General features: G+C 38.7%; 1 protein-coding gene across 4 annotated transcripts in view; it reads right to left on the reverse strand.

Annotated features, from left to right (window-relative positions):
* HHAT (hedgehog acyltransferase) overlaps window positions 1-26,520 on the reverse strand; it is a 169,784-nt gene that overhangs the window by 126,868 nt on the left and 16,396 nt on the right. For 3 of the 4 annotated variants that reach the window (XM_075042753.1, XM_075042751.1, XM_075042752.1), the window contains 2 exons: window positions 18,903-19,053; window positions 728-763 (listed from right to left, as the gene is read on the reverse strand). In XM_075042753.1, coding sequence (XP_074898854.1) covers window positions 728-763; window positions 18,903-19,053 — 187 coding nt within the window. The remainder of the gene's footprint in view (window positions 1-727; window positions 764-18,902; window positions 19,054-26,520) is intronic. The other variant, XM_075042750.1, reaches the window with a different exon arrangement.

Raw genomic sequence — 26,520 nt, forward strand, 5'->3', positions numbered from 1 at the left:
CATGGCAAATTTAATATTTCATGGTACATATCACACTTCTTTGTAAAGATCAGTAGATAGTGATAGGTATGTTATTAAAAATGATTGCAAACACATCTTAGTGAACACCTCTGTCTTTGCTCACACAAAAGAACTTCAAACAGCAAAAACAGTTCCTCAGTGTAGCACTCAAATGCATTAACCTCCCTTTTCTTGTTGAAGTGGTCTGCTTTAATCACTGCATTCCTCTAAATGTCAGACAAAACACAACAATTATTCCATTTTTCTTATTCATCTTCAGAACATAGTCCAACCCGTGCATCAAATCAATCAAGTTTTCTGTTGAGAAAATAAAACTCCCCTCCACAGTCACAGATTTCTATAAAATTCAAGCCTTTATTAGAAGGTATGAAGGTACTTGATTTACCAGTGCAAAAACTTGAAAAAGTTTTTCTTCAGTACAAGAAAAATTAAGATTTCCCCAGGAATGAGTGGAACACTGCCACTGAAATTTCCTGAATCAAGGTTTTCCTGAAGGACACCTGAGGAGGTTCCTTAGAGAATAACATTGGGTAGATAGCCAAGCCAAATAGTTAAAAGTTTCTCAAACTAATATTTAAATGGAAGATGAAGGAGGATCTTGCCATAGAAAACATCAAGTAGTATTGAGTTCACATGGCTATCTCTAGGATAACAACGGAAATGCTTTTTAATATGGAATTGCAATTTAATGTAAGTATTAGCTTACCTGACAAGAAAGCGATGTAGCCCAACATCAAAACTTCTGTAAGAAAAAAGATTCACCATATTTTAATTATTAAAAAATACTACTCTGTTGGGTATTGTATGAACACTGTATTTCAAAACAGCCAATAATACCAAAGATAAATATAAAACTACTGGAATTGATAAAACTGAAGCAAAAGTGTAATACACAACTTCCTTTCTGTAATGACGTGAAATTTAAGATCATCATCATATAGAAAGATTTAGATGCATGTTAAAAAGATCACAAATTCCTTGTTTGAGTATTTCTTCAATAAAGCAGTAACATTCAGAGTAGTATAACGCACATAAAGCATAAATTGTGTGTATTCTGTTACTGGAAATAATTTTTTAAGCATCTTGATGACCAGTGAGTTTGCATGTTTCCTGTCATATGCAGGGAGGTCCTCTAAGCAAAACTACTGTGAAATCCTTTCTTTCTCCTTTTCTGCTCTGTACCGCATTAAAATGCAAGTGATTGCTGTGAATTGTCTCCATGATACAGAATAATCAAAGAACCCCCTTATGTCTCCTTCGGATAGACAAAATACACCAAAAAGTGGGCTTTGCAAATGTGTTCCACTCAGATCTGGTGAGGAAAAGAACTTTGAGGACTTCTGACAGCAAGTACAAGTTAGATCACACTAAATTACAAGAACCATGCCCCAAAACTTCAGCGTTAACAACATACATTGACAGTGCCAGTGTTTTCCTTTTCTGTTTCCTCCATCCCTCAGCCAGCTCAGGAGAATCAAGCTCATGAACAATGTACTAGCAAATCCTTGACACTACAGGAAGGTATCTGCTGATTTGAGACATCTACCTAATACCTGAACTATATGCCAGTTTTACAGGACTATCAATATTATCCCAGATTAACTGTGTACATAACAGCACAATTAGAAAATGCAAGTGTCTTATTTCCAGCGCTAGGCTTGCTCTGAAATGGGCTTACATTATGTACATGGAATACAGTTTGGTATATACTAAGCTCTTGAGCATCCTGTTCCAAAAAAACCTAATTGATCATTTGAGTACAACATGATTTTAACAGTATTGCTCGCAGCATGCTGCCTTCTACCTGAAACAGCAAGAGAAGTCATCAGATAGTTAACACCATCCTGATAACAGCAGCTAGATAAGAAGCTGTAGAAATTCTAGGAGTTAACAGGGAAGTAAAGTCCACTGGTTCAGCAGGGTGGAGAGGAGGGGCGTGAATTTCTCACTCAAAAGACGCCTTACAACAGAAAAAATATTCTGCCAGGAACATGCACGTGGTCATCATTAAACCTATATTTTTACATTCCTTTCCTAAAATCATTCCCCATTTTACATTATTGTTATGTTACTGTGTAATTATACTGCATGAAGTGTATGCAGTTATCTTTCTGCATTCCTCCTGCCTAGACACATACTGTAATTTGGCTCCCTTCTCACTAAAATATTAATATCTGTGTTGTACAGACAGTCCTTTGTATCAGAGCTGCCCACAGTCTGTATTTATAGCTCTGAAACCCTTTTATTCCTACAACCAAGCACTTCAGTATGTTTGTGCTGGGATGGGGAGAAGAAATTTGTACAGTTCCAGGGAACAGCTGTATGCTAAACAACCATCTTGCACATCTTCAGCCAAGCTCATCTTTTCAAGTTCTCCTAGCTACTCTCTGATGGCAATGACTGAATCTGCTATCATCTCTGAAGAGACGCAACAACAGAGCTTCTCGTGGACAGGGACGTGGACCATAAAAGTATCACCACTTTTGACAGAGAACCAAAAGCCAAAGGACTTGGGTCTACAATGAACATGGAAACTGAATGGTTCTGCTAACTTCAGATGATCAGAGCTGAAGGAGGCTGAGTTGGACAAAGATAAGGCAGAGTAGATTCAGACAGGGAGGGAAAGTGAGACAGTTTGCTGTGGACTTACATGCCATCTTTTCTCTCATTTTTCACTCTTTCCAAAACATAATGCACTTGCTATTAAAAAAAATATTTATAACTATTTCATATCGGCTTTAGCTATTAAAATATTTCCACAAAATATTCAATAAATATTGAAAATGAACATGCATTGAACCAATTTATTAGAATAAATAAAAGGAGGAAAAAAGATCAGAGCCACACTAGGTATATCTCCGCATAGATAAACAGGCCCCATTATTCCTCAGTTTGATGCTATACTGATACATTGCAACTCACTACTTAAGATCCTGAATTCTCAACAGTGTAAGCAGTCATTTAAAGATGTAACTACACTATGACAAGCAGAATTACAAGAATATGCAGTAGCATCAGAGTGTGCACCTAGATCTTAAAGACACCTCAGGACAGCACCACTGAATATTTCTAAAAGCAAGAACAACAAGGCCGAACAATTTCAAACTGTAAATGGGAGAAATAGTTGCGTTACTTAAGGCTATGGATATTGAGTACATACACTTCTAAGCACCTAGGATAACGAATAGAGACATTATGCAAGGCAAAAATACTGAAAAGCTAGGATAACGAGAGGCTGGTTTTGACAAAACACTACCACAGACACTTTCAGCCATTCTGCTTGTTCATATTTAAATACATACTGCATTGCAGTCTACAAGTGAAATGAAAATACAGTAAAGTAGCAATGCAAACAGATCTGGTAGATGTAATTAATCCCTCCATTCTCAGATGGAAAAGTTAACAAGGGGTAAAGAGGGTTTACATAGCCGTGTTCAGACTGCAACTTGGGGGTAGAATAAGCAACTTCATTAAATGAAAAAAGAGAACAAGTAATCGCACTGCATTTGTATTAAAAATTTCATAGTGATCCCTTCAATGTCACAGGAATCTACCCATCAGGCATGACAGGGTGCCCCCCCAATTAACTCAGATTTACAGCTGCCATATGCACATGGACATGATTATCTACTGCTTATAAAGTACACCCATATTTACTTGATATTGCAATATAATTTATAATCAACTTCATTCAGCTTGTTCAATCCTGAGCTTCTCTGCAAAATACAGGTTTTATGTGGTAGCCCTTGCCATTTAGGGCGTCTCAGTTACATAAAAGTTTCACAAACACTTTTTGAAATCCTGTAACAAGTACAATTTTTTGAAATGAAGGTTTTAATTAACATCTAAAACAACAAGGGAAAAGATATCCGTAGCAATACGAGTAAAAAACTATTTGCCAGTTAAGTTCTCTGTACTGCTCAAATGTCAGAAGCAATATAATGCTGCGGTTTTGTTTTCTTTTTTTGAGAAACAATGGGTAAAATCTAGTTTATCAGATAATAATAGTAGTCTTTGAAGAAGGCAAAATCTTGACTAGTGAGTGGAACAATAAAGGTGAGATATATTTAACCTCCATTTTGTAATCATGTTACTGCAGACAATTTGATAACTTTTCTTTATAAAAAGTCTCAATTCTGTTCCTCTGAACAGCGGTTTTGAATCACGGTTCTGTATGCAACTTCAATGCTTTTGTTAAGCATAGAAGTTCTAGTTTCTGATACATTTCAACAAAAGATTATACATATAATTCTTCCTAACCAAATTCATCTTTTCCTAGTATATCAACTAGAAAGATGACCAACAATATACATATACTAAACGAACAAGGACCTTTTCCAAAATATAATCTTTAAAATCTCTGCCTGAAAGCACAAATCTCTCTCCTCAAGGTGCATTTTCAAAATTATTTCAGACATGCAGTTTCTGCTTTGAAAGCTAACTGCATAATGCAACAATCTGCCTCCAATTTTACATTCAGCACAAAGCTGATGGGGGGGGTGGGGAGAGGAGAAAGAGTCCTCTTGTATAGAAAAGATATGAGAAGGCAGAAACATGCTGGTATGAACCACAGTCAGTACCAACAGCACATGCAGTGAAATTTTAATCCTGATGATTCCCAGAAAAAAATTACAAACCCCCTCTTTTTGTCCTCAGGATGCAAAAAGGCATATATACATATCTGAAAGCCAAATGAGCAAAACTGTGACAAGTTTCTATTCACGCTGCAATTAGGGTATCAGAGAAGCCAGTCATCTGTTTCTCCCCTGTCATGGGTACTTTGGACTCCCTCTGAGATTCCCATCTGTCCAATTTCCTTATAGTTGGGCCTTATTTTGAAATCCTGTGCCTACCACTTGCCACTTAAGAGTGCTGTAGTGCATCGTTCTTGAATTGTATCTTCCTATTGCAGGCTGACGCATACCAACATAAATCAGGATCAAAAACTGCTCGACATTCTCCTAGGAGCTGGTTTGCGCTTTCCTGGCCACATGCCCCGAGCTCAGCACAGGTCAGCAGATAGAGTGGGTCCCAAGTGGAGCTACAGATTGACATACAGCGACAGACTCTTGTTTCCCGAGCATCACTACCCAATGCCCACCCTGGTCAGCACTCTTTATAAGCACATGTTATCCAATGGATTGTTTATGCTCCCGCTTTCCAAAAAGCTGTGCCTTCCTTTAACTGAGGTCTAAACTCTGGCTCTTCAACAGAGGAGTTGTGTGAGCCTTTAGTATGCAACTTTTAAATTCAGTGAAGTTATGCCAGCCTATGTTACTGAAGTACCCGACCCAAACCTACCTAGATGAAAACTGCCACACTCATGAGCTGTTAGGGACTACAATTCATGATTCCCACATCATAGCTAAAGGACCACGATCTCACAACAAGGTTTGATTGTGAGACCTCATTCCCAATGACTTACAACATAAAAAAACCCAAAACTGCTGAGCACATGTCAGGATCATGTGAATCAATTTAAAGTTAAGCTCATTACCAGAACTATTTTTTATGAAACTAATTGCAGTAATTTGCGTTGCCAAGCCCTGATTTTGTATATCCATATTTTTAAACCATGTGCTGAAGAGAAACCAGCACAGCTTTGTTTTCTGTTAGTTCCTCCCCAGGACTGCTGGGCTGCATGCTATTCCTGGAAACGAAGTACAACAAATCATGCAACGCGTGGCATAATCTGGGAAACATTTGACTAACCATGGACTTCAGCAAAGATGCCCACTGCAAGCAGACGGTACATTACCACTCTGAAAAGCAGATAGTGGCACGATTCTAACTTTGGGCCCTACTTTCAGGGGAGTAGATCTAGGTAGATAGTTTTCCATTTGTAAAGAGTTCAAAATCAGTAACATAGATGGAGACAGGTAAATGTGATGCTATGTGCACAGAGACTGTATTGCATTGTAGACAAATATCCCAGGCACCTTAAAAACAGTCACGCTGCCACTGGTACGTGAACATTTTTGAACACTGAAGGGAATAGTGTAATTTCTATATGCAGGAAAGGAGTTAGAGCAGCAACAATACCCCACATTTTGCTGGAGCAAACAATATAATAATTGCACTTAGCTCTTTTCAAATCAGTTAGTCTAGTTGCCATTTATGGTGGTGATGAAATCCAACAAGTGGGTTATTATAGCTTCAGTACTCTCTACCCTGTGGGTATTCACCATCTCTTACAAGAAACATTGTAGTTGCTGCAATGTTTCAACACCAGTTCTCGGCCCTTCCTTTTACAAATGTGGCTAAACTTGACATTAGAAAGTCTAACTCATTCACATATCCTCAGAGTAGCCCATCCTATTTAACTGTAGAACAGTGTTTGCAAGACCAAAACTTCCATTAGCAGTCTTCGCAAATAAATCTAGCATTTTGCCAGTGAGCTGCTGGCTAAGAATCTCTCCCACATCAGAACATTTTGCACTGGAGACTGAGAGGTCACTGAATGACAGCTGCTTTCACTGACACAATGCTCTCAAGCTGCTTCATTGTCCCTCTTCTTCAAGCAATGTCTTACAACAGGGATGCCCAAAAGACTGTGTGAATCAGAATTCCCCTGACAGATGCCCCACCATTTAGCAGTTCTATACTACTTTTCTGGATCCTCCTGCTCATCTTTCTTCCAACACTGCCTGTGGTAACTTCCCCAGCTGGCAATCCCTCAAAGATGAAAGCTTCCAAATCACAAATAATTACAAGTGTGCAATGTAAGTCTGAAACATGTTTTAGAGTTTTGTCTGAAGAATAAGATTACTACAGGGAAAAAAGATATCAAAGTCTATATGCAGGTTTTGTAAGTGCTATTATTTAATGTCTTGGTGAACTATAAAACTTTGCTAAAGCAAATCCCCTAGAGGGGGTATGCCTACCAAGTAGAATAAGTATTTTTCAGATAGTGACTGCTACCAATTGATTCATCATCATCCTCATTATTAAAGATCTGGGAAAGCCATCCATATTTTTAAACGACACTTTTGCCTGTCTATAGCTTGCATGGATTCATACATCCTGTTTTCTGCAAGTTTACTTGAAACATACACCTTCATAGCACAGCTTGTCTCTTCAGTGACAATCAGCACACTTCTTCCTAAATAATATAACTGCCATCATGCTCAGATACACTATTTAGAAAGCAGATGCACAACTTAAACTCAACAAACAACAATTAAATTGTCACAGAAGATATTTTACAGCAGAAACAAATATAGCAAGCAAACTGAAAACATTAATCTAAAAAGCCCAGACTCTTTAGTGTTGTTAGTTTTTTAAAATGAAGATGGGAAGATGCATGATAAAAAATGAGATCCAATCCAATACAACCACCCATTTGGACTTATTTATTACCCAAACTATGGAATATAGTTTTGGACACCGAGCCTTGAAAGTCACTGTCCTGATTTCAGCTAGGATAGAGTTAATTTTCTTTCTATTAGCTGGTATTGTGTTATGGTTTGGATTTAGTATGAGAAGAATGTTCATAACACACTGATGTTTTCAGTTGTTGCTAAGTAGTGTTTAGACCAAGTCAAGGATTTTTCAGCTTCTCCTGCCCAGCCAGCGAGAAGGCTGGAGGGGCACAAGAACTTGGGAGGGGACCCAGCCAAGACAGCTGACCCAAACTGGCCAAAGGGGTATTCTGTACCATGTGACATCATGCCCAGTATATAAACTGGGGGCAGTTGGCCCGGGGAGGGGATCGCTGCTCAGGAACTAACTGGCCATCAGTTAGCAAGTGGCAAGCAACTGCATTGTGCATGACTTAGTTTTTACATTCCAATTCTTTTATTATTATTGTCTTTTTCTTATTGTTATTACTATCATTATTATTATCTTAGTTTCCATTCTATTAAACTGTTCTTATCTCAACCCACAAGTTCTACCTTTTTTTTTTTTTTTCTCCAGTTCTCTCCCCCATCCCACTGGGTGGGGGGGAAGCGAGCGAGCAGCTGCATGGTGCTTAGTTGCTGGCTGAGGTTAAACCACGACAGTCACTTTGCAATGTTTTCTGGGACTCTTTTGCCACACACAACCATGTTCTTGGAGGTCTCATTTTTCACTTCAGCCTTTCAATTAGTGCAAGACACTTGGTAAATTCCACCCACATACAGATTTTACAGTCTGCCCACTGATACAGTATTGAAATCAGGAACAAATACATATATGGAGCTCTTTTGGCATTCCTTCAAGATAAACAGTAACAAATTCTATCATTTCCTATGCAAAAATAAAACAGCTCCATTCTTACCATGCAACATACAATGAAGCAAACCCTGGCTCAACCCAATGAGAAAATTCCTGTTTAAGTGAATTCAGTGATCTTTTAAACATCAAGATCTTAAGAACCTGCTTAAGCCTAGATCTCATGCTTCAATTGACTGTCTTTTTTTTTGCAAGCTTTGATTTTAAGTTTTAACCATCTGCAATGCAGCTAACCAGTAGTAGCAGCTTTCTTTCATCTCAATGTAAAAATGTAGCTAAGAGTAAAAAAGGAAAGTCTATGTTATTTGAAAGAAAAAAATATGAAGACTGTCAAATGCTTTCATATCATGTCTTTGACAAGCAATTTCTTGTTACAGTAATAATAAGCTGGGCTTATATATACATGAAGATATCTTTATCATATTCTCTTGACATTTGCTTAAGGACATACTGGAATTTTAACACTTCATGTTTAGATAAAACACTTTGAATTTCTGTTCTGTTTCTTCCTGGAATGATTCAGCAGTACCAAGGATAGGATAACCAAAGCCGGCACTGCATTCAGCCTGTGCCGGATGCCTTCATCCAGAGTTCCTGCTCGGTGCTGTAGAGCTCTTCAGCACCTATACAACCCATGCATAAACATTCACCTTACTTTACAAAAAGAGGACTTTGTAAATATGTGATTACTTTAAGGTTGAACAGAGCAAACCCTAAACATTTTACTTGCAACATATTTCCTGCATAGCATCAGAGAAGCTAGGGCTTCCCATACTTATGAGAATGGTAGAAACCCACAATGAAATCCTGACCCAGTCAAAATCAGCAGCAAAACCCTCACTGATTTCAACAGAAGCAGAAATACCTGGACTGAGTCTGGACAACCTGTATAATGCAAGATACAGTCCAACTTCGGTATACATTTTGTTAGACACACCTTAACCTCCAGGTAAAAAATATCAATAAGTCCCAAAGCTTCATCTGTGGAGTTTCAGTTATTAGCTGGGAGCTCAGGCTGGAGACCTGCATAGCAAAAATAATCTACAATAAGATAGCCGTAAGGAGAGAGTTCTTCTGTGAACCACATAAAAAGACTTCACAAACTGCTAGTGGCCTCCAGCCTACAAATTGGATCCGTGATCTAGTGTGTTTTGTTGTTTCATTTCAATTTAAACACACAACTTGTATTATATCAGATAGCCTGAGGAAAGTTTTAATGATTCTAGGCAGTGACTTCCCCCCATCCCCACAATCTCCTGGCCAGAGAGACAAGCAGAACTTTAAGCAGGCATCAGTCATTGCCAGTGTTAATATAAGATCACACACAGGTCTGCCTATTTAGGAGGCTTTAAGACAAGAAATTAGTTCTGCTTCTTACATATCAGTCACATTGGATCTTGGTGATACAGTCAGCAGACACTTTCTTAAAAAGAGCAAATCTCATTTGTATTCTGTTAATCTTTCCTAGAACCCTTCAGAAGAAATATTACTTTAATTTTATACCTTCCCTGATACTTTAAAAGCCTGTGGTAGCTCATGGTGAGTGGATGAAACCTAATGCCCATTAGTGGCAAAGTCCCATAGGGTAAGTTCTCCTTGAGTCTTCCTCAAGTAAAACTCTTGCAATGCAGTGTGATTGTCCAATTACTATAAGAACCCTATCCTTACTGCAAGCAGAACAATGAAGTTTATTAAAAGCCATTACTCATTTTCTACACTGGTTGTGAGCAGGCAGAGTGCTGTTTGCCACATGTGAGCAGCAATAATAGTTTGTATCTATGCAGAGCTCAGGTCAAATACTGTGAAGAATGGGCTTCACAGGTGATCTGCAGTAGGTGGGCTTAGCTTGCAATTTCAAATTACAGTAACAAAGCAGTCACTACACAAATAAATTTCCAATAATTATGCAGTTTAGACCCAAGAAGGACTAGGGTGCTTCATTATTGCCTCTTTTTACACTCCAAAGAGACAAATAATAGATCTTTTTTTCTCTACTGAAGAGATTTAAGGAACCTTTTAAAGCTTCAATATAACCAGCAAATTGAGCTGTACAGTAGATAAGAACTATAGCATGCACTAATTTGGCTGATGTTAAAAGCAATTAAATATTTTCTCTCTGTCAGTGAGAGAACGACTACCCAGTCCAGAACTAAAGCATCTTTCATATATTCAGGTGACGTTAGCTAAAAATAACTTGTCACAGATCAATGCTCAGATTTAACCATTGCAACAGTTAACAAAAAATACAAGTAAGTAAATCAGGAAAAATGTTATTTTTCAACTTAGAAACAAGTTATTCCAGTACTAAAAAATGTGCACTAATTGTGCAATTAAATGCCCAACTTTGGGGCAAGAAGCTTAAGTATTCTGATACTGGCAAGCAGGTGTAACACATAAAGGTTACATACAACTCATAGTCTAAGGAGGGCTCACCTCTTCGAGGCCACCCTGACTCCAGCTGTTACTCCGCACAGTAGCTGTGTGTTTCACACAGGAGCATACTGCTTAGAAGTACCACAGGGGTTGTAGGTGGCAAGGACATACAGCGAGACCTGCCTTACGTTCAACCCTCGTCCTTAGTGTGGCAGTGTGCTCTGCCCCCCCACCCCAGCCTGACCTTTATTCAAGTGGTAACCACCAGTGGCAGTCACGATGGATGCATCTGGTCATGACAGCTACATCCAGCTCAAAGTGGGTTTGGGGGAGACATTACAACACAACAGCCAAGGGCTAATTTGAACAACACACCCACCTAACCACGGTGCTGGTCAATGTCTGACTCAAGCCAAGTTTGGAAGAAGCCAACATCTGTAGTCAGTATGCAAATAGGACTATGAGTAAATTGTCTTACTCCATAAATAGTGGACAGCCCAGGGCCCGATGAGCTCTCCTGCACAGCAGCAGGCTGCACACCAGGATCTCCCCTTGAGTAGGGATGCCTTTCAAGGTTACTCCTGGAGGCTGAGAGATTCCTTGCAACAACAGATTCTTTGTGATTAATAACATGCTAAACTTTGAAATCTTAGCTAAGTGACATGAAGGATCGATTGTGCATATATAATCCTTTAGACATAAACTGTTAACCAAGTCTGGGACTAGGAGTGGATCCAGCCACACCTAGACTCCTCTCTGAGGAGTTTAGAAAGCAAGCGGGTCCATTCTGAACCTTGTGATTCAACGGGAGGGTCTCCCTGAGAGTTTTGTCTGATCCTGTCCTCTATGCAGCAAATATCAAGTGAACCTTGCCATCAAATAAATCTTGTTAAACCACTGTCACATTTACTATCAAACTTTGTTAAATCACTGTTTTATATCAATAAACATATCGCTACTTCTCTCTGAGTGAAGTGCACCACTCCATCTGCAACACCAACAGAAGGAAAAAGAGCCCTTTCCTTTCTGACACTCTCACCCAGCACCCTCAAAGACACATAAAAAGCTTCTCAAGAATGAAAACTAAAATTCTTTAAGCTTTTTAAAGTACATGATCCAAAGCAAACAGAAGCTTTCCATGACAAAACTGTTCTTTTGCATGTTATTTTTACTACTGATTTGGGATCCAATTCAATGTAGTTGTCCAGACAGGACACACAAACCAGATCTTATGACTTCAGGGTGTTGAAGTTTGCAAAAGGCAGCTTAATGTGGCCCATGGGCATTGATGTATTTGGACTTCTGCACACTTTGGCAATCTTGATTTCTTTATTCTTAAGATTTCAATACAATTTCCCCTTACTCATGAGCACTAGGCCATTTCAACACTGTGGGTGTAATTCAATTTAATCCAACTATACTTTTAAATAATCTTTTTTACATATTTAAGAGATCATCTCTAGAAATACAGGGTGGGGAAAAGATGCTTTTTTATTTTTTAAATAGAAATGCTGCAGCATTTACATTTTTTAAGATTAAAACCAGTGAGAAGCTAGATCATTAAAAGACATTTTTGTTTTACCCGATACACCGTCTAAAACACACTAGACAACTTTTTCTTTTAAAATATCAAAGGCTGGAAATATATCAGAAGTGACACTCCTTATCTCCAGAGGAAAGGGAAACATGCACAAGCCTGTCTTTCCTTTCCTAGTCAGTTCCAGCTGCTGGGTAAGTCCCATCAGGGGCATGGAGTAGAGAGCTTTTGAAAACATCGCTATCTAAAACTATAGGATAGAGACAAAACAAATCACCTCAAAATCCCTGATCCTCTTGAAGCTGACTGCTAGGCCATTTATAGCACTTAAAATAAGATTCTCTGTTCATAGCCCAAGTAGGCTTGGCCTAGCATCCCTGCTCTGATCTCCAGAAAGCATTCTCTCCCCAGGCACCGAATCGCATTGAAGGTCCTCCTGCAGCTTTGGGAAGCAGCTGCTGCCGCCACTGCAACCTCTTCCGCAGCAAGGTGGGCAGCAGGTCTGAGCCACAGACCTGGATGTGCCACTCAGATTTCTACCAGGCTCTGGGTGATTCACACTGAATCCCTTCTTCACACTGCCACAGAGATGTGGAGTTCCTTTTCACTGCCTTCCTCTCCTTCCCTCATGCAAATTTTTCAAGGATTTGTAACTTAACTGACTCCTGATGATACCTGCCATGGGAAGGAGTATACAACCCATCATTTAGCATCCTTCCCCCCCCCCCCCCCCCCCCGTAATTACCTCCAAATGACAGGCTGCACGACAGCAATTTGCTGTTATTACTAGCATATAATCAGAGAACCAAACTTGTAGGAAGGAGAAATTTAGGGAGTAAATCTGCTATCTCAAACTTCAGACCATCCACCAACTTATCTAGAAACACCACAACAAAAGAGCACTACAATACTCAAACAGAAAGCAAGAGCCTTCCACAGGAGTTTAAGAGTACAAGCCCCTAAACTTGTAAAGACACCTTTTTCTGAGCCCAGAGGCAGGGAGGTGATCCTGACTACACATGGCTGTAGCACAGTTACAGTCGGATAATTATGTTTTTGTTAACTTGTGCCAGACATTGGGAATGTCAGGAGGCAAGCTTCCCAAATCAAGCATTGACAGAAACACCATTTCTGATCTTATTTAAATTTCCTTAATGGTATCTTATAACATAAAGCCTTTCAGCAGCTTAATCAACTTGATATATTTAATAAGTTAACACCCAAAATGATTTATTCCAATAAAAAAATCAGAAGCCCGGAGAAGGGAAGTACATGATAAACTGAGCTGAGACCATGAGAAGTGCAGGAGAAAATGGACTTTAATTACTTTTTTCCCCCTACAGGTCAGAAAATCCATCTTCCTTCTTTAAAAATCTATTCCAGTCCTCACCACAAACTAAGAATAGGCAATTAGATGTAAATACTATCAAGTGTTTAAGCCAGAAATAAGACACGGTAAGTTTTTCCTTGCTATTCATCATTCCGAAATGACTGCATGTGGTCACAGTGATCTCTTGTGCTCACACTCACACATAACATCAGCATCAGACTTGTCTTTTCCCAGAAAGGAAAGGAAGGGAAAATACCCTGTACAGTCCTTTCTGATAGACATACACAAGGAATTGTTTCCAGAGGGGGGAAGGTTTCACGAACAACAGTGAAGGTAGACAAAAAGTATCAGGATGAAGAAGCAGCAGACGCAGAAGAGATTACGTTTTCATTTATAGATTCATTTTCTATGGCATTGTTAGAGCTGAGAATGTTATTAGCCTACAGCAAAATTCTAGTCCATGACTTGGAGCAATTTCACTGAGACCTTGCATATAGACCACTTCTCTCATATAAGGCAAGCAATGATTTTGCAATAATGTGGCAGGTAAACCAGACTGAATTGCAGACAACTTCTTTCAAATCATAACCCAGACATCACTTCTGGATGTCACCAAAACATTTGTGGGATAAACCCAATGTGTTCATACAAAAGCACAGATATGTGTCTGTACATGCAAAATATAGCCCTCCTTAGTCCACCCATAAGCACGCAAGAAAATGGGGCTTGACTTATGTCAGACTCCTGTCTGGTCAAGAATCAGGGTGTTAAATACAAGGTGCAATTTAGAACTTACAGCACAGTAGTTGAAAATGGCCAGATCTTTCTCCATCATTGCATTATTTTATTTTTATCTGGCAGCATTTCTTCAACTACTCCATTTTCTTTATTCTGGATGAAATTCTGTTTCCTGAGAAATCCACCTTTCAAATAGTACTTCTTACTGCCTTCCTGAAGAACCTCTATCCTTCCTGAGGCTAACCTATATTAAACATGCATAAAGTTTTAGAACAATATGTCTCCAACACATTTGTCTCCAAATTATTTTGGGGTAAGACACTTGGGAATGTGCAAATTTTAAGGTGGAAAGGCAGAGAAGAGGAGTTGTGCTTCTGTGCACTTCATACCAATCTATGACCAGAGATAACTGATTTCTTATGCCATGCTGTTCCCACAGCATGTCAAAACACATCTGATCAATGTGTCCAACACATTCATAGAAGAGCACTCACCACACTCAGTAACATAGTATGGAAACATAAAAATGGAAGCATGACTTTTTTTTCCCCCACGAACAGCATCTCTGCAAAGTGTTGTCCTAATTTACAAACTAACAAGTTTCTTTGTGGTATACATTGCCAAAGTCATTTACCAGTATGTCAAAATTGATATAGGATTTAGTTACCTGCTATCTGTTGTTTCTGTAGTTGCCACACACTTACTCTTCCACTAGAATATTTTTCCATATTGAACTAATTTGCAAGCTTCAGCAGTAGGACAAGTTTTTCCAGTTGCACTACACAATTTGCCCCCCCGCCTGAGAAGCTGTATGGCAGACATCATCAGCGTTGACCAATTCTTTAAAATCACTTACAAGTTTCCAACAACATTTGTTGCTCTCACACGATTCATTACCTTTCTTTTAACCTTGGTAACAAAACTCAAGTTATAATTCCTCATGACTTAAGAAGAAGCAGACATTAAAAACTCTAAGCTGGCGTGTTTGTGAACTGCTGCCCTATCTGGAAATCAGGAGCTCAGAAACTCCTTTTCACAGCTATAATCAAGCTTTTGAATAATAATAAATTTATCATGCATTTATTAGCTATGCAGCTGCATATTTAGCAAGGTAATATCCTGGTAGAAGGAAACCACAGTAACACATTCAACACCTGTATTTGTCTTGAGACAGTAAACAAGATTGCTAATTTTTGGACTCAAGAGATTGTCTTGATTAAATAAAATGCAAATTAGGGAGAATCTACTATAAAGTTGATAACTCCTTTTTAATTAAAGCCTTTTATTTTTAAGTTTGAATGGGCACAATTTGGTTTATTGTTTAGCACCATAAATAGGGAGGCAGAGTACCTGATTTGTTTTTCTAATACCTGTTTTGCTTTTCACCACTAGAGATTTTGGACACACTGTGGTATCTTTCTTACCTTTCTGATTGAAAGCTCTTCCACCTGTGTCATGGTTTAACCCCAGCCAGCAACTAAGCACCATGCAGCTGCTCACTCACTCCCTCCCACCCAGTGGGATGGGGGAGAAAATCGGGAAAAGAAGTAAAACTCGTGGGTTGAGATAAGAACAGTTTAATGGAACAGAAAAGAAGAAACTAATAATGATAATACTAATTAAATGACAACAGCAATAATAAAAGGATTGGAATGTACTAATGATGCACAGTGCAACTGCTCACCACCCACCGATCGACACCCAGTTAGTCCCTGAGTGGTGATTCCCTGCCCCCACTCCCCCCAGTTTCTATACTAGATGTGACGTCACACGGTATGGAATACCCCTTTGGCCACTTTGGGTCAGGTGCCCTGGCTGGGTCCTGTGCCAACTTCTGGTGCCCCTCCAGCTTTCTCGCTGGCTGGGCATGAGAAGCTGAAAAATCCTTGACTTATTATAAACACTACTGAGCAACAACTGAAAACATCAGTGTGTTGTCAACATTCTTCGCATACTGAACTCAAAACATAGCACTGTACCAGCTACTAGGAAGACAGTTAACTCTATCCCAGCTGAAACCAGGACAACCTGCTGTATCACATAGTGAATTATGTCAGCATGTACTGATTGTAAGTGACACTGCTCTGGATGTATCAGATCAAAAGCTTTGTTGTTATGCTCAAAGGACACCAGGGGGTGGTGGAAGACTCCTTAGTAGCATAGTTGTATTTCTTACATTGTGACAATCACGTTGTCTTTGTCTTCAGGCTACCTTCCCTCCTTCAAAATCTGCACTGCTAATAGCTTTGAGACAAAAATAGCAATACTGGGTCTTCTGAAAGCCTAGCTAGCATAATACCTTGTTTCTGAGAGTACACTAAAGCGGACACCAGCAAGAAGAGTAAGAGCAAGCCAAGCATACACGAGCACTTTTTTTCCAAGCAGCCTCCCCAGTGCTAGCCAGCAGGTAACAGGGGTGTACTCCATGTCATCCAGCTCATTCCACTCCACTCCATTTCCAAACCTGGCCTTAGGAGCCTTTAATAAGCTTTACCAGGCTACCATTTTATGAAAACAGTCCGATACAAATCTCCTCACTCTACCAGCTTAAAACTAGGTGCTGTTATTAACATTTAAATTTGACCCGCTCTGATAAAGTTGTTAGGAACATTCACTTAGAAGGCCATGTATTCACATACTACAAAAAAGTATTTAGCACTTTAAGGAAAAGCAGTGTTGCCATTCATTAGGCTTCACAATACAAGCAATTTCTTTTCACCATTTTTTGTTAGCTTTTATGTTAAACCCATCATTTCCACACTTCATCCTGTTCAGACAGTCATACAGTTTAGAAACAAAGGCTATTCCCACTTCTATCACTGACATTCCTATATAACATACCAAAACACATAAAAAGACTGCAAAGCCTCTGGGCAGTAGTGATTGATTGAAGAGTTTAAGTGTAAAAGGCATAAGGGCATCATAATTCATGGATTCAGAGGGCAAGCTACATGAGTTTTCTTAATTGAGAATGACTCATAATTCACTAGCAGCCATAGGAAATTCTACTATCCACACAGCTTTGAGAGCAAGAAATCAAGTCAGCTGTACATGAACTGATTTTTTCAGCCTTCAAAGCAAACAAACAAATTCCATCTATGAGATAATTTTATTATTTCTGGCAGTGAATGTTTGATACATATATGAATGAAATACTTGGGCAAATGGTAAATATCAGCAGTTGACATTTTTTCCTTCTGTAAAAAAAATAATTAAACTTTCTGCTTAGATACTAGTTTCAATTTTGTTCTGAGAGAAGCATTATGAACATTTTTTTTAATGAATACCCAATGTTTTTACTGTGATACACCACACATCTTTGCAGGTGCAGAGTACCTTTTCATGGTCCATTACAACCACCTGACACAGCAGTGTCATTAGTATTTGTGCTGAAGTTCAGTTTCATTTGGCACCTTCAGAACAATACACAGATTCCCTGGAATAGTAACTGGGAGAGGAGGCAAAAAACCACTGCTGCTTGCAACTCTCTTTGCAAGGGCTAGCAGGCCAAGAGATGCTTCTCTCAGGAGAGTGCCTGGTAAAAACCACAGATTTCTATATTAACTCTGTAGGTTGTAAGTTCAGTTTAAACTCTGAAAGAGAATTTAAACCAAGGCATTTGCTAGTAGCTCAATTTTTAACAGTTCATCTGTTTTGTGCACTCTATTTCTGCTGCATTTCTTTGAATACTATATAGCTACAGTTGCCAACTATTATAAACTATAAAGCCTTGTTACAACTAGCTTCAAGCCAAAAACAAAATTAAAATTTCATCCAATAAAGCTCTGATAAGACCAGGCCTGCTGTTTTTATGCCTAAAACAAAAAAGCTTTATTCATATTACAAAGCAGTGAGAGACCAAACAGGGTAAGGACCATTGTGCCAGGCTCTGCACTAAAAAGCAGAGAAGTCTAAATAATTTTAAGTAATGTTTCTAGAAGTCTGGGGCACAGCGTTCCACAGACTGAAGGAACTAAAGAGAGTGCAGAGGAAAACAAGGGAAGGGAGAAGTCAAGTGGATCCACTGTTACACACAGGCTAAACAGCAAGCAGAATCCACCTGGGAGAGTTTTTAGGGAAAATACTTCAGTGAACACTGATTTAAAGCAACCATAAGATTCAAAATTGATACTTTTTTTGTGAAATACTGTGCTGAAACTCTTTAAAAGCAAAGGGGATCCAAAAATTCAAGCTACATTATAAACAATTACCATTTTTCACAGTATTTTCAATGTGTTGAAGACTTTCTCTACTGCATGACTCTACATATTAAAGTGTTACAGCTACAGCTTTCCTCATAGGGTGATTAATCAAGCATTTCTTTTCCTTCACTAGAAGAATACCTAGCTGAAATGTGGGTTTTAGACCACGACTGAAAAATGAACCATTTAATAGATATCTGGAAAAAATAATTGCTAAGTTAGTGAAGCTAAGTAGGTAGAGTCTAATTCTAATAATTAAGAGGATGAAAATGCTGAAAGGGATGCTTGCCCCTACCCTCTGCAGTGTGAAAAAAGTAACCATCAAATTGAAGTTTGTTTAGAAAGTGCTGAAGATGAATCATGGGGGTGAGAGAAAAAGACAAGGACATGAAAGCAAGAATGTATGTGACCATGAACACACACATGCATGTTCTTATACACAGACTGCCATATATCAGTAATAAACTGAAAAGTAATAATGACTAACCTCCACATTTTAGTGAAACTGTGCATCAGACTCACACAGCAAGGCAGAGCTGGAGGTTTGAGTCCATCCATTTGAAGGAGGAGAGCAGGAACACCATATAGAACCAGGTATTTTACATAAAAAAATAGTACTTGTGCTAAAGCCAGGCCACCTAGAAAAATAAAAAGAAAAAATCATACCTTAAACAAGTCCTGAAATACTTTTGAAACCTGTTAATACTGATTACTTCCAAACAGCCATTATTCAAAGAACTCAAGCAAGTACCATCAGTTGATGGGAAATACAATACCTACTTTTGTAACAGCTATAGGACACAAGCAATTATGACTTTAGGCACACACACAAAATAGTACCATCATTCCAATATGAAGGCATAAGTAAGCATCTGTAGTTCTGCTTTCAAAAATCTTTGGCCTGTGGGTATTGACTGCTATGAAAAACAAATACTGACTTTATTCATACTAATATTCTAATATTTTCTGCTGAACGAAATAGTATTTGACCAATAATCATAGGAAAAAGTTCGGTAAAAAGCAGAGGCTAACACCTATATAGAAACTGGTAAGAGTTCACTCCTAAAAGTTCCACTGACTTTGGTGAACTTTTCCATCTCACTGACAGTTGACGTAAGTAAAATCTAATCCCAAAGGAAGGAAAGTAAAGCTATTATAATTTAGAAGAGTAAAAAAATTATAAAATGCAATTGTTACATCTCCTTCCTTTCCTGTGTTTTGCTTTCCCTCACTGATATTAACTAACTTGTGATTTGAATGGAATACTTTAGATATTTAATATAATATCTATATTATAATAATAAGATAAAACCTTCCAGCAGACTTTCCTTGGAGACAAAGCAATCTGACTCCAGCAGTACAAGTTCATGAACATCTAAATAATCTGGCTTTTTTTTTTTTTGGCAAAACAACCCTTTTGCATTCTGCTGACTAACAAGTCTACTATGGATGACAACCAAAAGTTGAATATTAAAAATTCATCTCGTATGTAACAACCTAGGGTGAAATTCTGGCACTAATAGTGTAAATTGCAAAACTCCTGCTGGCCTACACATGGCCAGCCTTTTACTGCTACAATCCAACATTTTTAGTTTTAATATCATGATCCACATGCATGTTGTAAGAACCAGTTGTGTCATACAAGATAAAAATTTATGTTAGAACAAAATACCTAGAAATGAAGTTTACAGTATCTTCCTTCAGGGAAGCAGTCATCTAGTATTGAATAACATTCTTCCCCAGAGGAAAACAAACAATCAGAAGCACAATTTGGATACTAGCCAATTAGCTACACATTAGATTACTGCTAAATCATCTATACAGCCAACTTTCTTCTTTAATTCCCATCTCATTCAGTTTCTTATTTCTTTTCTGACAAATTTCATTGGAAGAGCTGAATGCTGACACCCACACAAACCGACTATGAAGATCACAGCTGTCTGTGCACTGGTAAAATCCAAAATCCTTTGGCTATGCATAATGGAAAGAGAGTTAGAGACACAGACTACCACTCTCCTGAGACCCTCAAAAATCAATACATTTGATTTTAAATACAACAATGAAAGATTCTGAGTTCTCAGAGTTATAATAAGTAAGTTTCAGAAAAAGCAAAAGCATTTTCACCATCTCTAATAACATACATCTAAGCTGTCATTACTGTTAACTACAAGACAGCTCAATAGCACTGGTATCTTAGATAAATGTAGACATCACATCACCAATCATTACCTAGCACACACTAACTACTCTGCATGGGAATTTCTAAGACTCACAATACGAGCAATATGAAGGTTCTCATTGGTCTTCAACTCATCCCAGCTGTGTGAGAGTTCTGGCCACACATGGAAAACTAAGGGCAAGACTCACAGCCACACAACAGCTGGGCTGTATTAGCAACAGGCACAGGCTTTAAACTTTCTTACATAGCTGAGACATTCCAGCTGCTTTGCATTTGCCCCATTGTAACACAAAGCAGCCAGAAGTACACTACTTCACCTGATTTAAAAACATGAAATTTAAAAAGAAATTTAAGACCAATGCTAAACTTCTCAAATTCATTAACAATATCACATAATTTGTTCTCTAGTGTTTGATTTAAAGCTTAAAAAGAACTTGCACACAAGCATTATCTTAAATTGGAAACAAGTTATATCAAGTGTGTATTTAAAAACACACCTAAGGGAAAAAGTATTGCAAAAATGCTATCTTTTCCCCAGAATAATTAATTCAAAGGATGCAGAGTCAAAGTTATTGTTTTCTAAAACTGAAGTATGTTAAGGGATAAGAAAAACATCAATTTAAAGTACCCATATAATCTTAAACCCATGTTCTTCAACAGTCAATCTGTTTGAAGTCCCAGATTAAATTAACTGACTTTTATAGAAATTGATATTTTCAATTTATCATCTTGCGATCCTTAAAACATTCTAACTTCTCCTATGCTTTAAAAATGCATTTATAGACCTTCAAATATTTACCTTCCTTAAATTTACTACAAAACCGCATTTTGTAAGTTTCATACCTTTGTTTCAAGAATAATTAGAACATTCACAGACTTTTTAATGGTTTTTTTTTAGTTTTCATATTTGCAAAACTACCTGATATTTTTTGACAAGTTAAACAGAACATTTTCATAAGTAAGCAACAAAAGATTTGGATCCAAGTATTAGAAACCATACTTGGCATTTTTCTGTCCATAAACCATCACCAAAACTCATGGTCAAGAATTATAACTTAGCAGGCAATTTTATCATGAGCACAACAGCACAAATTTAACCTTTTTGCAGCTACATTGACCCTATGGCATTAATAATCATAGATGCTTGTTTCTGTCAAGTACCAGGGCAGGTTCAACTAGAAAACACATAGCAGACATAAATATGCAGCCATATTTCAAAAGGGTTACTGACACATGGCACAAGTCTAATAGGAAACAGACATTTAAAACCACTCAAAATTTAGGGCCATATAATCTAGTTCAAAATATCAGGCTTTCGGGATTCATTTACCCTTTCTCTTATTTTTACATGCGTCCTCTCCTACAGGAAAAAAAAATTAAAAATCTCCGTGAAAGAACATGGGTCTGCACTGGAGCAGATAGGCTACAGATGTATCTTGGCAACAATGCCAACAACAGTAAGGTGCATCAGGAGTTTCCAGCTCCATTAATCAATCAACAAGAGCACGACTGCTGAGCTTTACACACTGGGCTACAGCATTTTCCTCACAGCAGGACACTCCTCCCTGACAAGAGCGCCAAGACTGGATCTACTATGACCTTCTTAGTTTGGTATTGACCCCAGCAGGAGGCTACACCTCATACTGGGGGAAGCTTTCATATGAACATATGACTACCACAGCACCAAGTCAACTCAGCACAAGCTGCCAGGTAAGCAGAGCTCTGGAGCCATTGCCAGCAATCCCACGTACATCACGCTGTGCTGCCCTGTCCCCCAGTCAGGGCTAACTGTCCACTCACACCTACTACACGAACGCAAAAGTGACAACTCAATTCTGTTATTGCTGTCTCTAGCCATTGAAAAAGAGCATCATGCAAGAAACATGAAGCACGCTCATTTCACGACTTGAACAGAAGACAATGCAATTAATAATTAGGCTTATATTGCTTAGCAGTGTTTTTCACTGCCGCTTGGCAGTGCTTTGAAAGAGGTGCTGGCTCACAAAATTAAAAGGAATTATGAAAGAAAAAAGTACTACAGGGACTCATGCAGCCTGGCTTCATATCCCAGCCATCCAGCAGCACACAAGCAGCAAGAAAAATCCTAAAACATATGGAGCAGTGGCAGAGAAGTACATAACACAGTGTTTGCCCTGGAGGCTAAGTGCTTCTTTTTAGACAAAGTTGAATGGACTTAAAAATCCCAAAGTGAACCTAAACAAGGCTAAACAGAGCTGCCGAGGGACTCTTGGTCAAGGCATAGACAGGTCCTTCCAGGTTAAAGAAAACCAGAAGTTTTCAAGGATACACATGCCTTAAAGCCACCTACGTTGAATATTCCTCAAACACCTACAGTAAGCATTATGTTCATTAGTAAACACTTGCAGGAAAGAACTCTCTAAATAAATCGACAGTTATGACATTGCACTGGTTTTGGCTGGGATAGAGTTAATTTTCTTCACAGCAGCTGGTATGGTGCTATGTTTTAGATTTGTGCTAAAACAGCATTGATAACAAAGGGATGTTTTCATTATTGCTGAGCATTGCTTACACAGAGTCAAGGCCTTTACTGCTTCTCATACCACCCCACCAGTGAGTAGGCTGGGGGTGCACAAAGAGTTGGGAGGGGACACAGCTGGGACAGCTGACCCCAACTGACCCAAGGGGTATCCCAGACCGTATGATGTCATGATCAGCATACAAAGCTGGGGGAAGAAGGAGGAAGGGGGTATGTTTGGAGTGATGGCGTTTGTCTTCCCAAGTCACCGTTACGTGTGATGGAGCCCCGTTTTCCTGGAGATGGCCGAACACCTGCCTGCCCATGGGAAGTAGTGAATGAATTTCTTATTTTGCTTTGCTTGCTTTTGCTTTACCTGTTAAATTGTCTTTATCTCAACCCACAAGTTTTCTCACTTTTACCCTCCTGATTCTCTCCCTGATCCCACTGGGGGAGTGAGTGAGCAGCTGTGTGGTGTTCAGTTGCCAGCTGGGGTTAAGCCACAACACACAAGTTAAAAAACAAGTAGTCATAAAAGTAGGTTAATTGCCAATGCTATCTGGAAGTTTAGCCTGCAGGAAAGCTTACAAAAAATTTACCTTCACACACACACACTTCTTTATAGAAAGCGGTGAACTACCCAATGTTTTAGAGACTAAAATCTTACTGAGTTTTCTGATTCATGTTTGTGTTTCCAGTGTTCAAAATGGACATCAAGATGCCAAATATTTTATCAGATTCTCCTTATCATTATCTTGTAGGATGGAAAAAAAAAAATCTCAGATTACTCTGTTAGTATTTCATTACCATTAAGACAGATGCACAGACACCATAATTTCAATAGCAAAACACTAAGTGTTTCTTAAAATTAACTCAGAAATCCATTTCCTATCTATGGGTTTATTAGAAAAAGAACTGCAACACATCAAAACCACCACCCTACATCCAACTTACATAGACTACTCTGTAGGTCTCACTTTCAAAGATTTTGGAGTACTAGAACCTAGTTAATTAAAACAATGATGCTAACACACACTAACATGTGCATGCTTCGCTAGAACAAACAAATGGCACATGGTTAAGACCAATACATTAAACCCACAGAACACTCAGGACATTGTATCATACATGCATACATCTCAGATGTACGTGTCTACATCAGAGGCATACCTCTGATAAAGCACATACATACAGATTCCTAGTCAAATATATTTTCACAATTACAATATCTGTTAGTATACTAGATTAACCCAGTGCAATAATTGTATTAGACAACACGCTTTTATTCTGGCTTTCATCATTCCCTATACCCTGTGAGACTGACATGAAGCTCTGTTCAGATGAGCAGAGATGGGTAAATGGTGCTGAATCCCCAGGCTAAATGTGAAGCCTCATAAGGAAAATATAGGCAGTGTTTTTTTTAACCTTTGTATTTTCAGAATCAGACTTAACACACAAATGAATTAGCAATACTCAACATTCATTCCAGTTTCTATATAACAGAATGTACCCCATCAGAGTGAATTTTACCATTGATATTCTATGTTGTCATAGTGAAGAAAAAAATAAATCACTTATTTCCATTTAAGATCTTTCAACTAGGGCTGTTGAGCTCCCTATTACTACGTAAGTCAGTGAATTTGTTATTCAGCTACAGAAGCCTGAAGAACGTATGTCAGAAAGGATCACGAATCTATATGCCCTTTTTTTTTTAATTTCTTTTCCCAGGATTCATTACATACCACATCCAAACATTACTCACCACAGCAGATGAACCTCTGATCTGGCCCAGTGTGGCTATTCTGGTACGCTGCAGTTCACCAGGATACTGGATTACTGGGATCCAGAGTGGCTTTTATCATCAGTGCCTGCAAATCTTCATTTTACAGTGTAAAATGTAAAGGCAGCAAATTAATCCCAATTAACTAAAAACTGAGAAGAATGAATTAGCAGGGTTTCCATTACCATGGAATACAGGTCTTCCTGCTGTGTCATTAATTCTGAAAGCACCCAATTCTTTCAATCTGACCGATGCTACCAGAATGAGATGGAGCACTGACAAAAACATGGAATTGCTCAGAGTTAAATAAGCACAAATGCCCTGATGCTGTTCAATATGCTAGTAGCTAGTTATTGATAGATACAACAAGTATTTGTGAATATAGACACAATGATTCATGAATTCTAGAAAATGCTTTCATTCTCCAAACAATGGCTTCCTGGGATCAATAAATAACAGCACTGTGCTGCCCAGCTGACATCTTTAAATTAATTCTGTGTTCAGACACTAACATCCCTCCCACAAACCAAAGGGCTGTACGTATACGGCAAACAGGTACACACAGTTAAAAAACCAAACACTATGGTTACATCATATTCTTCATTCTATTCCTGATGTGGGACCTAATATTTGGCCACTGGAAAACCATATTGCTTGCTGTCACCTGGCTTTTCATGTAATTCCTACCAGAGAAAATCAGCATTGCTGAGAAGGATTTGAAGCCAAGGTTTGCTGCAAGGACAGGGGTGTCAGGATAAGCAGTTCTGAGAAATGAGCCATTCAGAGGACAGCAGTGAAGCCCAGCCCATGAGCAACCCTTAATACTGTGCTGTCAGGTGCTCATCATGCCTGGTGGGTCTTTGAGAGCAGTAACATCTGCTGGGAGAGTGGAGTGCCACTGGAGCCCATCACATTATAGGAATACACAAGCCAGTACAAGAGTCACTGAAGAAACAACTGCAAGATTTCACATGGGTTTTGTGTTCTCCATCTCATACTGTCCAGTGAGTACAGCCAAATGCCTGCCTTCCCCAACATCCACAGGGAGCAAGATTCCCACTGCCCTATACAGAGAAGAATAAAGTCTCTGTGGGGGCTGGAGCTATGGGCGGTAAGGGGAAATCATTTATACCTAAAGTTACCCAAAAGAGTTAATACTTTGATATCTAAAAGCACCTCTGCCCAAAGCTAGCTCTCACTATCTGCTCTTTTTCCACACCAGAGACTGGTTTTTCCTCTTGTAGGTTATTCTTGCTACCAAACACAGGCCACTGACAAAACAATACGACTGTGCACTCAGCATGAAACTGCACTTTTTTCAAACCCATATTATGCAGCTTTTTGTTAATGCACAAGGCATTTGGTCTTCAGCACTACAGCCACAGCTTGCTGCGATATAAGCATGCAAGTTAAAGAAATATGTGCAGAATGCTAAAGGAAATAATTTCAATGTGAGGAGGAATATGTGGTAGAAGAAATTCTGACATCTACTTCGCACGTAGGGATTGTAGTATTGAGCAGGGGAGGGGATACAATAGAAAAATATTATGGATCTCTTTTCAGGGTATTTAGGCCATGGAAGATGTGGATGCAACCAGCTTTTTCTCATCTCAGGGACAGAAATCCAGCTAAAAGTCTTCAACATGGAA

This window comes from Buteo buteo, chromosome 12 (genome assembly GCF_964188355.1).
Source record: "Buteo buteo chromosome 12, bButBut1.hap1.1, whole genome shotgun sequence".
Classification (NCBI taxonomy): domain Eukaryota; kingdom Metazoa; phylum Chordata; class Aves; order Accipitriformes; family Accipitridae; genus Buteo; species Buteo buteo.